Below are 14,218 nucleotides of genomic sequence, written 5' to 3'. Positions count from 1 at the left end.
ATTCCATACCATAAGACATCATGCTGAGCACATAAAGCTGGGGGAAGAAGAAGGGGAGAATGTTCAGAGTTATGGCATATCTTCCCAAGTAACCATTATGCATGATGGAGCCCTGCTTTCCTGGAGATGGCTGAACACCTGCCTGCCGATGGGAAGCAGGGAATGAATTTGTTGTTTTGCTTTGCTTGTGCATGCAGCTGTTGCTTTACCTATTAAACTGTCTTTATCTCAACCCCACAAGCTGTCCCACTTTTGCATTTCCAATTCTCTTCCCCCTCCTGCTGCAGGGGAGTAAGCAAGTGGCTGTGTAGGGCTCATGACAGTCAATCAGTTTAGATTTCAGTTTGACCAGTAAAACCGAGAGGGGAAAAACGGACAAACATACTGGCTAAACAGGATAGAAGTTATTTCCATATGAAATGCTACAAAAATATAAAAAGTTTTGTTGGCCTTTCAGTACTAATTTAACCATACAGAAGCACCAATTTTCAGAGCAAAACCTGAACATGCCCTAAGATAAATCCATGGTTAAGGCAGTCAGAGAGACTAAATCTGTGCAATTCAAATCAGAGTTACCTCATTCCAAGCCCAGAGCACACAACTCAAGAGTGCCAGGAATCAATCTCTTTCTTGAAAAAAAACCACAACAAAACCCATAACAAAGAGTGATCAACTCTCAACAAGATGTCTATATTGGCAGTTTTTTTCCACTGAAATTATTCCCATCAGCTTTACAAATTAAAAGACAGAAGTAAACCAGGGGTCACTATACTGGAACACAGTACTGTATTTACAAATAGACAGCAAGAAAATCACGTGCCAGTATGATTAAAGCGCAAGATCTGCTACCACAGGATATTATTGTCAGTTAAAGATTAAAAGAGGAATGCTGAAAAGATGTAGGTGTACAAGAATATATACGTTAAAAGAAGTGAGGGCAACCACCATCAACCTCCTTGTTCAGGTCTCCAGCTAAAGTACGAGTTGTTACCAAGGAAGATTATTTATTGTCAAGGAAATAAAGCAATTTTTTAAATCAATTTTTTAAACTATCTGAAGTGCTTTGGCAATTTAACTGAATAATAAACAAATACACTGTTCACTTCATCTTCCACTAAAACACAGCCATATGCAGGAGTTAAGTACAGCAACTAATTAATTCTCAACAACTCAACTGTTAGACATACAAAGTCATGAACTCTGTAAATTAAAAGCTACAGAACTGGTCACCTACAATGCATATTTTTTTTTCTTCTGGAATAGTTGTCTTGAATGAAGCACAGAAAAACTTAATCTCAGCATTAGAAACCTTGAAAGGACAGGGAAATCTGTGCTAATAAATACGTAAGTGGAACTATCTCCAAGGATTTCTTCCTTTACCTCTACAGACATTACTGACAGCAAAACACAAAACTTCTCTTGTCCATAGTGTGGAAGAGGCTACAGAATGCAGGACTGAACAGAGCAGGGATGCTGCACACTTCTGTGTGTGTACAGCTAGAACAGCGCAGAGGTTAATCAAAAATATTCCCTGAAAGGTACAGAAAGAAGCAACTGAATAAAGCAAGCAGCTTTTTCATAGAAATCTGGTACTGTTTTACACCCTTCCCTTAACCTCTACATTCACGTGCATAGAGATAGGCTTACCATGGATTTGACAGGTTTGGCAAAACCTCTGTGGAAAAAGGTCATTAAGAAAGCACAACATATAGGGACAGCATGAAAAAGTAGAAGGGAGGAATGTATGAGGCTGTGCACACAAAGGTGGTGCATAACTCCAGGAGAAACCGTCAAAAAACCCAACATGCAAAAGGAAAAGAAAAAAATCTGCTCTGCTCTCTTACCTTGCTGTCAAAAAGATCAGTCCATTTTGTTGTTTCCCAGAATGTCTCTGTCAAAGCTTCTGAGCAGCTCTCATGATCTTCATCTTTGCCTTCTGCATCACTGGAAGCAGCCCCTTCTTGGGCCTGCAGATGAAGAAGTTGGTCAGCCAGTGCACTTCCTTTTCGACAAAGTGCATCCACTAAAGTAGTCTTCTGTTTTTCCATTTCACTAGAAAAAAAAAAACAGCATGAAAAATATTAAGGACTTTTTGCAGATACCTCATTAAGAACAGAATCAGTGCTGTACTGAGTTTAAGCTAAAAAGTTTACAGCAGTTAGTACATACAAAATGAAAATAAACACAAAATTTTTAAAGCATGGCTATTTACTATAAATTAAAGCAATTGCAAAAAAATTATCTAGAGACACTATGTATTAAACAAGCTCAATCATTCTTCTAAGTCTGAAATGCCATTGCTGTCTTAATGCAAGGGCAACTCAGGATTCTAAGATTGAATAAGCCAGCATCTAGAAATACAGCTTCACAGTTCTTGGCATTATAAACAGAGAGAGTCAAATCCACGACTAACATAAGCAGATACAATTCTGCTGACTTCAAAGGAATTGCACCCATTTAAAGCACCACTGAATTTGGTGTTCTGTTTCAGATGTTAGATTCAACCACATGACCTAACAGGTCAACTTACCAAGAAATGTTTAGAATGAAGGTTGTTATGACATAGCTTTGCTTTTACATCAGCAATTCCAGAATTATACACAAATATTAAGAAAAATAAACAAATACACAGACAAATTTTACAATTAAAATCTGGTATTTTATCCTAAATAATCAACAAAAAGGTATCTCCCCTTTTAAGGGCCTTATCTTCAAACCTGCTGGTCTATTTGCAACTAAAACAGCACCACGCCACACACTGTGAAATCCACCAGTTATTTTGCAGACTAGGGTGTCACCTTCAAAATACTGTGTTCCTAAGGAAATATACTGGTAATTCAGAGGAACAATCAAAAAGTAAAGAAAAAAAAACCAAACGGGTCTCAAAAATACTCTGAAGCACAAGTATGGTCATCGTGCCTTTCACAAATGAAATCTTTTGCAAGCTGTTACTTCCTAGACTGCTGTCGATTTGTCTTCAAATCCAGATCCAAAAGGTCGCAAAGTATTATGAAAAGGCAGGTAGCATTCAAAACAAACACCTCTATATCGAGATTCTAGTGGTCCCTCTGATCTGAGATTAAGCTTGACAAAGAAAACTTAATACCCCATTTTTCTGACACATTTAAATCCTGAAAGCACCCTTGTTTATTTTATTTAATAATTCTAAGTAAAAATTTGCAGGTTTCAGTGTTCCTGCATTCTGGAGATATAGTAAGAGAACAAAATAATTTTGAAGTCAAGTTTGAAATTACTTGTGCCCCAAAAAATAAAACAAATTATTCAAAAAGGTTATAGTAATTTCATTTCTTACAAACAGAGACAAAAGTACATAGATTGCAGAAATAGGATGCAAGAAAATTATTTACTGGGTAGGTACTTTTTTATAGTAGTTGCATCAGGCCTGGGATCAGTCTTCATGGCAAAATATACTGCTAATGCTGTCTGATCGATATGAGAGATTACAGTATTTGCAGCTTCAACAATTTCATCAAGTCTTTTCATTCGTTCCTAAAAGAATAAAAAACAGTGTTTAGCACTATGAAATCACACCACTTGATGGTTGATTCTACTAACACTAGGGTAATGGCAAAGGTATGCAGAAATAACGTCAGATAATTCAACATGTCCTTTTCTCCATGTTCTCCAATTTTTTATTAAAAAAAAGTAAGAACTCTACATCATCAAGTTTTTCCACAAATGTAGTCTATTTCACTACAAACAAACTGTAAAATACGGGGTGGGTATAAGCAAAACGCAGAGTTTACAGAAAGAAAAGCGCCTTTCAGTACAAATTAATCTTCTTACATAACTGTAGTAGTTATTAATGTCAGAAATAAATATAAAATCAGGATCAAATAAACAGAAAAATATTAAACCTACTGACATACACAAAGCTGTTTATCTTCAAGATAAACAAAAAAGCAGACATAGGTAAACTTTTCTGTTCACAGAAAGTGTGATGTGTGTGTTCACATCACATTTTGATGACAATGACAGGTGGTGGATTAAGCTGTGTCATTTCAAGGGGTTACTGTCCTCAGTTGTCTGAGCAATTCTGCTAGGAGAAATTACCAATCCAGTAAAGGAGCAGAACGGGATGTGTGCTTGTTTCAGTAACCACCATTTAGAATAACACTGTTGTAGTCTAAACCAGTAAGGAAACTTACAATGTGTTTAACTTAACAAGGAGTAAATGATACGCAAACACACTACAGGTAGGCATACTTTCTTTCATTCTGCTATGGGATGAAGTAAATCGCAGTCAGTGAGGGAGACAGCTGTCAATCTAATTAGGAATTTCTGCTTTATAGTACTGAGTACAGCTATGGCAGTCATTTCAAGACCAAAAGTGTATGAAGAAAGATTCAGTTGTTTAGGCTACATGGATGTATTGAGACAAATCCAGTTTAGAAAGTGTTAAATGACCTTTTCAGAATCCAGCTGATGAAGTCTTGCAACATACAATGGAAGATGATTGGGAAATGCTTCTTTCAACTCATTATACATGTCAGCGGTATCCAGCCTAGAAGAGAGGAGGACATAGCATAAAGTACAGATTCTGGGTATTCTTTTGGTACAGCTGCTTCAAGCTTGTGTAGTCATGACAACAGACATACTTGGTCATCCACTGTATTTTTAGATCTCTTAAAGCTTCAGCAAATTCTTCTTTTACATCTTTTTCTTTTTCCTGTTCTCTTTCTTTCTCTTTGCTGCCATTTTTACTCTTTGATGGTGACGGTATCAGATGATAGTGAACAGTAAGGACATCCTGGAGGTGGGAAGAGAGACACATACTGAGAGGGATACAGTACACTTTTTTCTGATATATATATAAAAGCTAAATCATAGCAAGCAACTACTCTGACCTATGCATCCACTGAATAAGGATTCTGACAGCAAAGGTATTAGTCATTAAGAATTCAGGAACTGCTTTAACTTTTTATTTTAAGCAATGTAAGGATGTAAACATTGAAACAGCACACTGGGTGTAAGACAAGAGAGCCTAAAATTTAGGAAGTCTGACATTTTTGTGTTCATATAATTAATATAATTTCAAATAATATTGGTCAGTTTGTTTACAAGAAAAGCAAAAAACTTGGTTAAAAGGCAAAGAAAAAACAAACAGTTAGAGACCCCGTCCTACAAATCTGGCAATCAAACGAATAAAGATGACCGAATTCTAAATAATAATACCACACTAGCATAAACTTGAATCATGCCATAGGATAACACAAGCATATTCCTCCTGAGACAGTACTTCTTCCATGTGCCTACTGAATTAGCTGATACATCCACAGTCAGCTGTTTTCCAGTTTGCTGCTACAGACTTTCCAGTTTCACCTGTATCTGTGCTAAAATTAAGTAGACACAACAGCAAGATTTTTTTCTTAAACCCTATATGCTAGCATACAAATATCACTATAGTTTGAGTTCAAGCTATACTAGTCAACAATTACCATGACAAAATAATCTACTGCTATTTAAAAGGAAAATCCTAACTGATTTTAGACCATGCTCTGAAGTCCATTTCCTGAGATGATTTATATAGAAATTTGCAAATAAGCCAGAACTAGATTTCAGTCATTGCTTCTAAAACATCACAGTTGCTGGGGGAGGCTGTTTTGTTGGTTTTGGTTTTAATGTTGCATTTTTTTTAAAAAGCCTCTCCCCAAACAGCGAGGGCACGTGTCCCATTATTTTACATACAGGGTATTTTGCAGAGAAGATCACTTAAGTTTATATCCTCTAGATACCATTACTCTGTTGCAACATTGTGCAAAATATTGTGTTGTACGCTCAATTGCTGTGGCAATTTAATTATTCGTACCAATCATTCCAAAATACATTTGTAGGAAAATGTTTCCATAAAAAAAGTCAGTGTTGTGTACCGAAATGAAATCTTCCGCACAAGATGGAGTTATTTCAGGTTACTTAACTAGCGAGTGAAAAGGTAACTGTTAGAAATGGCTATGCATAGCCTTCAAATAACGGACTTCAACACTAGACTTCTGAAACCATTCAAGAACATTGACGCAGAAGAATTTTACCTGAACTGATAATTCAAACAGACCAGCAGCTTGCTATGGGTTACTGAAAACAATACTAGTAAGAGAAAGTGACACCAATATTCCCTTAAAACGATTTTTCCAGCTACTTAATATGTAATCACAGATGAACGACAACACTGACACACATGTATCTTTTAAAAACCTAGTTCAGATCACTAATCTACATTAAAGTGTAGCTTTCACAGGAACTATCCTGCACATGTGCATTTTGAGTATGAAGTGCATGACCAGGCAGTATGCCTCAATAAGAGGTGTAAGCAAGACCTAGGCGAGAGCATGGCAAGAGCAGGCCGTGGAGGCAAGCACATGGAGGCAAGGAAACAGAAGTCAAGAACATGGTATGGGGCTGGCTAAGGTAATTATAACAGTAGAAAGCAACCACGTAGTTCATTAAAAAGCAAACCAAACATTTTAAGATGCATAAGAAATTACTTCAGTACAAAAATCTGAATCAGTAGTCTACTGTGTTTTTAAAAGACGTCTTCTATTGAGACTTGCCTAAGAAAGAAACCTGCCTTCCTAAAAATATTCTTCTATATTTCAGGATTTCCTTCTTGAACATCCTCTTCAATCTTACTTGGCAACGTATTGTTTGGAATTATGTATTTGAATGGCCTCTGCCTTCTCAAGCCTTCTCTATACAAGAAGGCTCTACTACTATGGTTTAAGTTTCAAACCAAGCGTAATTAGATTAACAAAATCCCACTTATGTGGATAAACACTTAAATTTAAGAGACTAATTCTGTGTAGCTAAACCATCAACAGTAAAATGTCATCTCCCCATTCTCTCAGCTAGCTACTTTTGGTCTCTTGAGATTCTGCAAGCATTACAAGCTATGACCATTGAAAGGAAAACAATGAGCTTCAGACCTAGGGACCCTCCTTTTGAAAAAGCTTACAGAAAAATAGGTGCACTCTTCTCTACAGGCAGCAGGGATAAATAAGGTTTAGGTGCTTATCACATTTAACTAAACTATCACAAGCCCCTAAGATGGACTGAACGCTTCTTTCTTTTCTCTATTCTGTCTCTAAACACTAGCATTATTTATAAAACTTGGCAAGCCCTTAGATACCAGAAGATCCCCGAGTGACACTGTCGTTGCCATTACAGAAACATTCATCATTAGAGGTTAAGGAGAAGAAAGGCAAATTAATGAGAAAGTTGCCTTTTGTTTATCCTCTAAAAAAATTAAGCAATATTAAAAAGTTTGGGAGCATATAGGCTATGCACTTTGGTCAGTGTGCTCTGTGCGCAGTTTGATAAACCTCAGTCAGTTTACTTTTAACTAGAACTACAAACTGCATACATAAACAAGCACAATGCCCTCAAAACAGTCACCTTTTAAAAATAGCTTAATTAGCAGTTAACTTCATATTGTTTAAAGATTTAAATTTAAATTTTTGTATGATGATTCAACATCTGGTACTTTACGTGGAAAAGACATGTGAACTATTGTTACTTGTACTTTAAAGCATTCACAGCAAAACTAACCACAGGAAGAAGCTCCTTGAAGGAACACATCCCTGGTCTCATTTTCCATTTAATAAATACCACAGACATCTGCATATACATACACGGTTGAATGTGCATATGGAATTCGTATCTACTTTAAGACACACAAAATTTGTGCAACATTGCTTATTTTTACGGCAATACTCTTATTTAATTTAAAATTAATTAAATTGCTTAGAGTCACCAGCCAGGCCTGCACAAAACTAAATCAGACATGTGCTTCATCCTATTTTTGAAGGCCTTGTTAATAAACAGTGACAGCATCCTAATGCTCAAAGTAAGAAATCCCTTTATGTCTGACTTCACAATAGTATTTTTTAGTCTTCTGCTAGTACTTATCAATATCTGCATAATGCATTTCTTGCTTCAAACTGGAGGAAAGGACGGCAGAGTAGGGAGAGAAATGTAGAAATTTTCTATCCCTTAGCTAGTTGTTACATATTGCTGTTCAAAAGCTGCATTATGTAAAACAACAAAAAAATGCTTCTTACAGCCCAGAAAAAGTCAGTGATCTATTTTCATTCTAATCATGTTCGGGACAAAACTTGCAGACAAAGGGAAAAAAAATAATCAGATGGTAATTGCATTACAAAAGTTGGGTTGTGAAAGAAGGAAGGTACATAGAACCAATTTGTTTTTCACAGGGTCGTTTAGCACATGCTTCCCCATTAGAGACCAAGGGCACTTCTAAGGTTCTAACAGCTTCCTGAGCCACAACAGGAGAGCACTCTCTACTTTGGCGGGGATCAGTTCAAAGGAAAAACATCACTGAATTTGGAACTTCATACATATCACACATAAATATACAGAGAGAAGGGATATTTTTTTATTATTTTTTTTCCTTTTTAGTCCAGACACACTGAAGACAGGAAGACATTAAGTAAAAAACCATACCCAAGGGTTCTTTTGGGGTTTGTTTTGGGTTTTTATAGATAAATTTAAGTTCCCCAGAATAGCTCTACGAGCAGAAAATTATGGATTAGGCATACAGTTCTGCTGTATGCGTCTAGTAAAACAAAGACACCTGCTTATTCTGTGGGAAGATCCCAATGACATTTTTGTCCAGTTATAAAAGAATTGACTGTCTTCTCTGGGAAATTAGACTGCTGTTTCCTGGCATAACCTCAAACTGCTTTCATACAAAACAGAGGAGCTGTTGAAATACAGGCTGGATGAGCAGTCAGGTGGACTGAAACCTGCTGAACGGCCAGGCCCAAAAGGTGGTGATCAGCGGCACACAGTTGGAGGCCAGTAACTAGCGGTGTACCCCAGGGGTCAGTACTGGTCCAACATCTTCGTTAATGATCTGGATGACGGGGCAGAGTGCACCGTCAGCAAATTTGCTGGTGACACCAAACTGGGAGGAGTGGCTGATACAGCAGAGGTTTGTGCTGCCATCCAGAGGGACCTTAACAGATTGCAGAAATGGGCTGTCAGAAACCTCATGAAGTTCAACAAGGAGAACTGCGAAGTCTTGCGCCTGGAGAAGAATAAACTCATGCACCAGTCCATGCTGGGGGCCACCCAGCTGGAAAGCAGTTTGGCAGGAAAGGACCTGCAGGTCCTTGGGGACACCAGCTAGAACCAATGTGCCCTTGCCGCAAAGAGGGCTAATGGGATCCTGGGCTGCATTAGAAATACTACCTGCAGGTCGAGAGAGGTGACCCTTCTCCTCTACTCGGCCCTGGTGAGGCTACATCTGTGTCCAGTTCTGGGCTCCCCAGTACAAGAGGCATATGGCTGTACTGGAGAGAGTTCAGTGAAGGTCCATGAAGATAATGGACTGGAGCATCTCTCCTATGAGGGAAGGCTGAGAAAGCTGGGATTGTTCAGCCTAGAGAAGAGAAGGCATTTGGGGGATGGAGGGGGAATCTCATGAAGCTGTGTGAGTACCTGTAAAGAGGGTGTAAAGAGAAATTTTCAGTGGTGCTCTTTTCTGTAGTGCACAGGACAAGGCAATGGCCACAAACAGAAATACAAGGAGGTTCCCTCTGGACATAAGGAAATACTTTTTCACAGTGGTGGTAACTGAACACTGGGCACAGTTGCCCAGAGTGGTTGTGTGGTCTCTACCCTTGGAGATATTCAAAAGCCATCTGGGCATGGTCCTGGGAAACTAGTTCTAGGAGGCCCTGCTCAAGCAGGGGGGTTAGGCCAGACGACCTCCAGAGGTCCCTTCCAGCCTCAGCCATTCTGTGAAAATAAAAGTACTTTCAAAGAACTAGAAATCCCCACCATGGATTTCTGGTAATGTCATGCACATAGATATTAGCTAAAAAGTTCCTTCCCTCCTCAACAAAACAAACAAAAACCCAACCAACCAACCAAAAGTTTTCCACAGACTAGTCACCAGTATCAGAGCAAAACCCACACACAAAATAAAAGTGTGACTTGTAAATTAACACTCCTAATCCTACAAGAGGGCCTGGTCTTGACTGTGAAAAATACGAAAAAAATCTACACACACCATTTTGACTGATTGGGCCACAGAAGAAACACATAAACATGTTTTCCATGCTGGAAAACATCTTAACAGCATGTAGACTTATGACAGGGCAGGGTAAATATTCATAATTCTGAATTTATTTTTTTTTAATTTATTTGCTGCTCATACACTGATGCCTCTTATGAATAATAGGTGGAAGTATCAAGGACAGTTTTTATTTTGGCTTGGGTGGGTATACTGCTCAGATCTGAAGTCTGTTCTAAAAACAAAAGAACAAACAGAACGAGCAAAGTTTAATAGGTTTTGCTATGCAAATTAAATTATGATTAGAGTTTAACTCCCTTGTTACAGATTGACTTAGTGAAGATTTTATACCCTATTCATCAGGAAGCCACATGTTCACATGGGATTTTAAATCATCTTTCTAAAAGTGATCAGCATAATTTTTAGATGCAGTATGAAAATAAAATTGCAGCAACGCACATTAAAATCCTTCTTGTAGAGCCTAATCACATTCACACAGTCACTACATCAAGACCAGAGTAAATAGGCAGGCTCAGTTATCAGCTCACTGTTAACAAAATAGCAGATTACAGTGATAAACTGACAGGTTACACCAATAAACTGTGTTATTCATGATTCTCATGCCTTATTTCTAACAAGAATCCTGACTAATTTGCATGTCAATCCAGGACACAGTACCTTGAAAACAAAAGAAGGTAAATAGCCTTACAACTTAGAGAACAAAGCTAGAAAAAACAAAACCAGTAGCCTTAAAAAGGTAGCCTATTCAAATAATGTGTTTTTTTTTTTTTTTAATAAAGACTGTTTCAGTCTCTGCCTGCTGGCAGAATATTGTACCACCTAATGTAAAAATATGAGAAGGGACAATACTAAACACTGCTATGTTAAAAGTCCCTCACTCCCTACCCAAAATACCTTATACATGCTCCAAAATTCTTTCTACACATACTACTACCTGCTACATCACTGTATAAACTCTAGCCTATAAGAAGTTATATTTGAGTAGAATAATGAATCGAGAGACTTCAATCAAGTCCATACCTCCTAAGAAAAAAATCGCTACAGTATGTTTTTTACAACTGTAATGAAGCCAGCTCTCAATTCAGTAGAGTTAGCATACAGTTAGATACTCAATTCTACATGAAGCTGCTAGGTTTGTATTCAGTTCTCAGTTTGCAGACAGAACAGAATAGGCAGAAACATTTGCCACAGAAAATCTTGACCACAAACACTGAAGATTCCCAAGTATTTCGTAAAAAGAAAAATTACAGACCACTAATGACCACATGCATTTTTACATCACTTATTACAGAAGTATCCAGATGCTCAGGTATACCTCTCAGCTTTGTCTTACAGTTGTGTTTTGTCATTCTACCAGTAGACACACTTAAGATGCTGAAGTAAATAACTCAGGACTGAGGAGGTAGATGAAGGAGACAAATTAAAAAACCAATACTGGTAGACAAATTCTTTAAGTCATATGCAAAAAGACTTAAGTATATCTTTTTCAAAAACTAACATTCAGTACCTTTTTAAATTTTCCTTGTCGCTTTGCTGCAGACTGCCCCTGGGAGTTAGAATAACATACTGTAAGAAAACATGCACACACCACACAGGATGGAGACACCTTCTCTGTACAATTATGGTTATACTTTCAACCTACAGATTTTTAAACTTTTTAGAGAGTCATATCTATGATAAAACATGCTCTTAAAGCATGCTCTTTCAGGTTTTTAAAATTAATAAAACAATGCATTATTGCATATACAGTCCTTTATTCCTGTAAGACAAGCAAGTGTTGTTAACCACTTAGCTTAAATTAATAAATTACAGAAATTCAGTCTCAAATGTGTAGATTTTAGATTTTGACTGTTTAGTGGCATTGTTTTGTTTCATAATAAAAACACAGAAATTAGATACGTTTTCCCGCACATTGCATCTACTTGCTGACCTAGAGACAGCTTTGCTGCCTAGTCGTTTTTTGCCTCATGGTACATACTGACGTTCACTAAAGGCAGCAGAAAGTATCTGATGCTATTTGATACCATCCTTTTTCCAGTGAAATATGAGCATAACAGTAATGCCTTAGACTATAAGACACACCTCAGCTAGAATTTCTCTGTGTGTAAGCTCTGACGTATTCTTCAGCACATGAAATTTGACAGGCAATACCTACCTACCTCTTGCTTCTCATCCCAGAAATCACTATACATAACTACTTAGCCTGTTTTTTAAAATAAGATAGACAAGAATTACAACCAATAGTTCAAGGAAGGGAAACTACACTACACTAATGGATTTACCATGGATTTAATAAAAGTATACTTGCAATGCTGCAGGAATCACAAAGAAATTAGTTACTTAGTTACTGGGGTTTCCCTCATTGATACATAAATTCTCCTGACAGACATTAACTAACCTGCAGTTACATGTAATCTGCCCCAAAAGTGCCACTACAACCAAATCAGACTGAATGAACTAAACTTTTCTACTCAACAATATCTAAAGGTATATGCCTACCTACTCACAGAAACTTACTTTCTATGAAAACATACTCTAGTTTTATATACATTGTTCAGCCACATCTAGTGATACATGAACATAGATGAACTACCTCTAAATACTAACAATCACCAGGATTGATTCAAATTTATTCTCAGCTTTGCCTTCCATTTAAGAATAGCTAGGGGAATCTTCTAAATACCTCAGCACCAGATACACACAAGAACGATCTGGTTACTATAATCACTGTTGCACTATGGATTCATAAAAGTTAAGAAACCATTTTTTACAGGATGCTGCATTATGAGCAATAAAACCCTACAGCTTTTTTCTAGTATCACACAGAGAGATCTTACATCATTCTGTTGGAACATACACTCGTATTAGTGGTTGACAACATCAGTGTGCAGCAGGTAAGAATATCTGCTTATGCATTTGAGTCAGCAAGATCACTACTACTTTCTAACAGTAACATATAGGTGTTAAGAAAGCACACATTTTTGCTGAAAATTGTATGCATGCAAGGAAGAGTACAGCTGCTTATCAGAGAATCAACATGCACAAAATACAATATATATGTATTTTTCATTCAAAAGTTATACTAAGCTATGCAGCTAAAAAAAAAAATCACTTTTAAAGGCTCCACACCAACAAAAAAGCAGTTGCTTCTACAAATACAAGGATTCAGAGTGAAAGAATTAGAATTCAAAATTTAGAAAGTGTAATCGAAGTTGAAATTATAAGATGAAAATAAAAATAGAACTACTTAGAAGTTACTCTGAGCTTATAGTGAAACAACTGCTTCTAAAATGTCTTATATTATTAACCCTAGTGCTCTTTTAAAGTACTAAACCCACGAAAGAGAGCACTTCCTGGCATGCCATTTAGTCGTTTCAGAAGTTTCAGAAAGAGAAGACGTCATCCATTTCAAATACTCACAGCTTTCTTTCCAAGTTCTGTTTTAGACAGTGTAAGAGCTCCTGCAAGGTAACATCCTGGTCCTGCTCCTTTAGGTATTCTATTCAAACAAAGAAAGTTCAGTGTTAAAACCAGGTTTATTAACGTTCCATGGGAGCTACAGCAAAGAACCCAAACAGTGAAAGAGCAACACAAGAGGAATTACCAAGCCACTATCAAAGTATTATTTTAGTTAGTGCAGAGGCAACTTGTTTACATGTATATGAGAAAAACAGGACTCCAGTAACTTACTTGTCATCAGGCAGAGATGTAACAAAGAATGGCTGACTGTGTTTGGGCGGTAATGTCAAACTGTTGGATTTCTTCTTCCCTAAGAGGGCAAGGCTATGGTTTTCATAAATATCTAAGCTCAAGGTACTAGATAACCTGTGAGAAACAACAAATGGAAGGTCTTTGATGCGATCCAGCTCACTGTTCTGTTCATGACGAATTTGTAACCGAATAGTGTAATCTCCTTTTTCCAGTTTCACAGAATACTGAAAGAAAGAAGTTCTCATAAATGTCAAGATTAAATACTTCACTGTTTACAAAGAAACCCAGAAGTACGACTGTCATGTTCTTCTTGATCCATATAGCTCTAGCTATTTAAAATATGCTAGATTGCTCAGTTTTGGAATTTCCTGAAAACAGTGCTTTCAAGACTTGATAGCAGCCAAAATACATTTCAGTTTGACTGAAAAAAAT

The 14,218-nt window shown here is 37.2% G+C and overlaps 1 protein-coding gene across 4 annotated transcripts in view; it reads right to left on the bottom strand.

The window, feature by feature from the left end:
* Positions 1–14,218, bottom strand: part of TPP2 (tripeptidyl peptidase 2) — a 56,897-nt gene that overhangs the window by 10,862 nt on the left and 31,817 nt on the right. For 2 of the 4 annotated variants that reach the window (XM_054203034.1, XM_054203041.1), the window contains exons 22-28: positions 13,766–14,010; positions 13,496–13,574; positions 11,583–11,621; positions 4,620–4,771; positions 4,429–4,525; positions 3,380–3,510; positions 1,845–2,052 (exon numbers count right to left, since the gene is read on the bottom strand). In XM_054203034.1, coding sequence (XP_054059009.1) covers positions 1,845–2,052; positions 3,380–3,510; positions 4,429–4,525; positions 4,620–4,771; positions 11,583–11,621; positions 13,496–13,574; positions 13,766–14,010 — 951 coding nt within the window. The remainder of the gene's footprint in view (positions 1–1,844; positions 2,053–3,379; positions 3,511–4,428; positions 4,526–4,619; positions 4,772–11,582; positions 11,622–13,495; positions 13,575–13,765; positions 14,011–14,218) is intronic. The other 2 variants (XM_054203049.1, XM_054203059.1) reach the window with 1 other exon arrangement.

The sequence above is a fragment of the Rissa tridactyla genome, chromosome 1, assembly GCF_028500815.1.
Source record: "Rissa tridactyla isolate bRisTri1 chromosome 1, bRisTri1.patW.cur.20221130, whole genome shotgun sequence".
In the NCBI taxonomy this organism is placed as follows: Eukaryota; Metazoa; Chordata; class Aves; order Charadriiformes; family Laridae; genus Rissa; species Rissa tridactyla.
The sequence above is the reverse complement of the archived record's forward strand: the minus strand, read 5'-3'. Positions and strand labels throughout refer to the sequence as shown.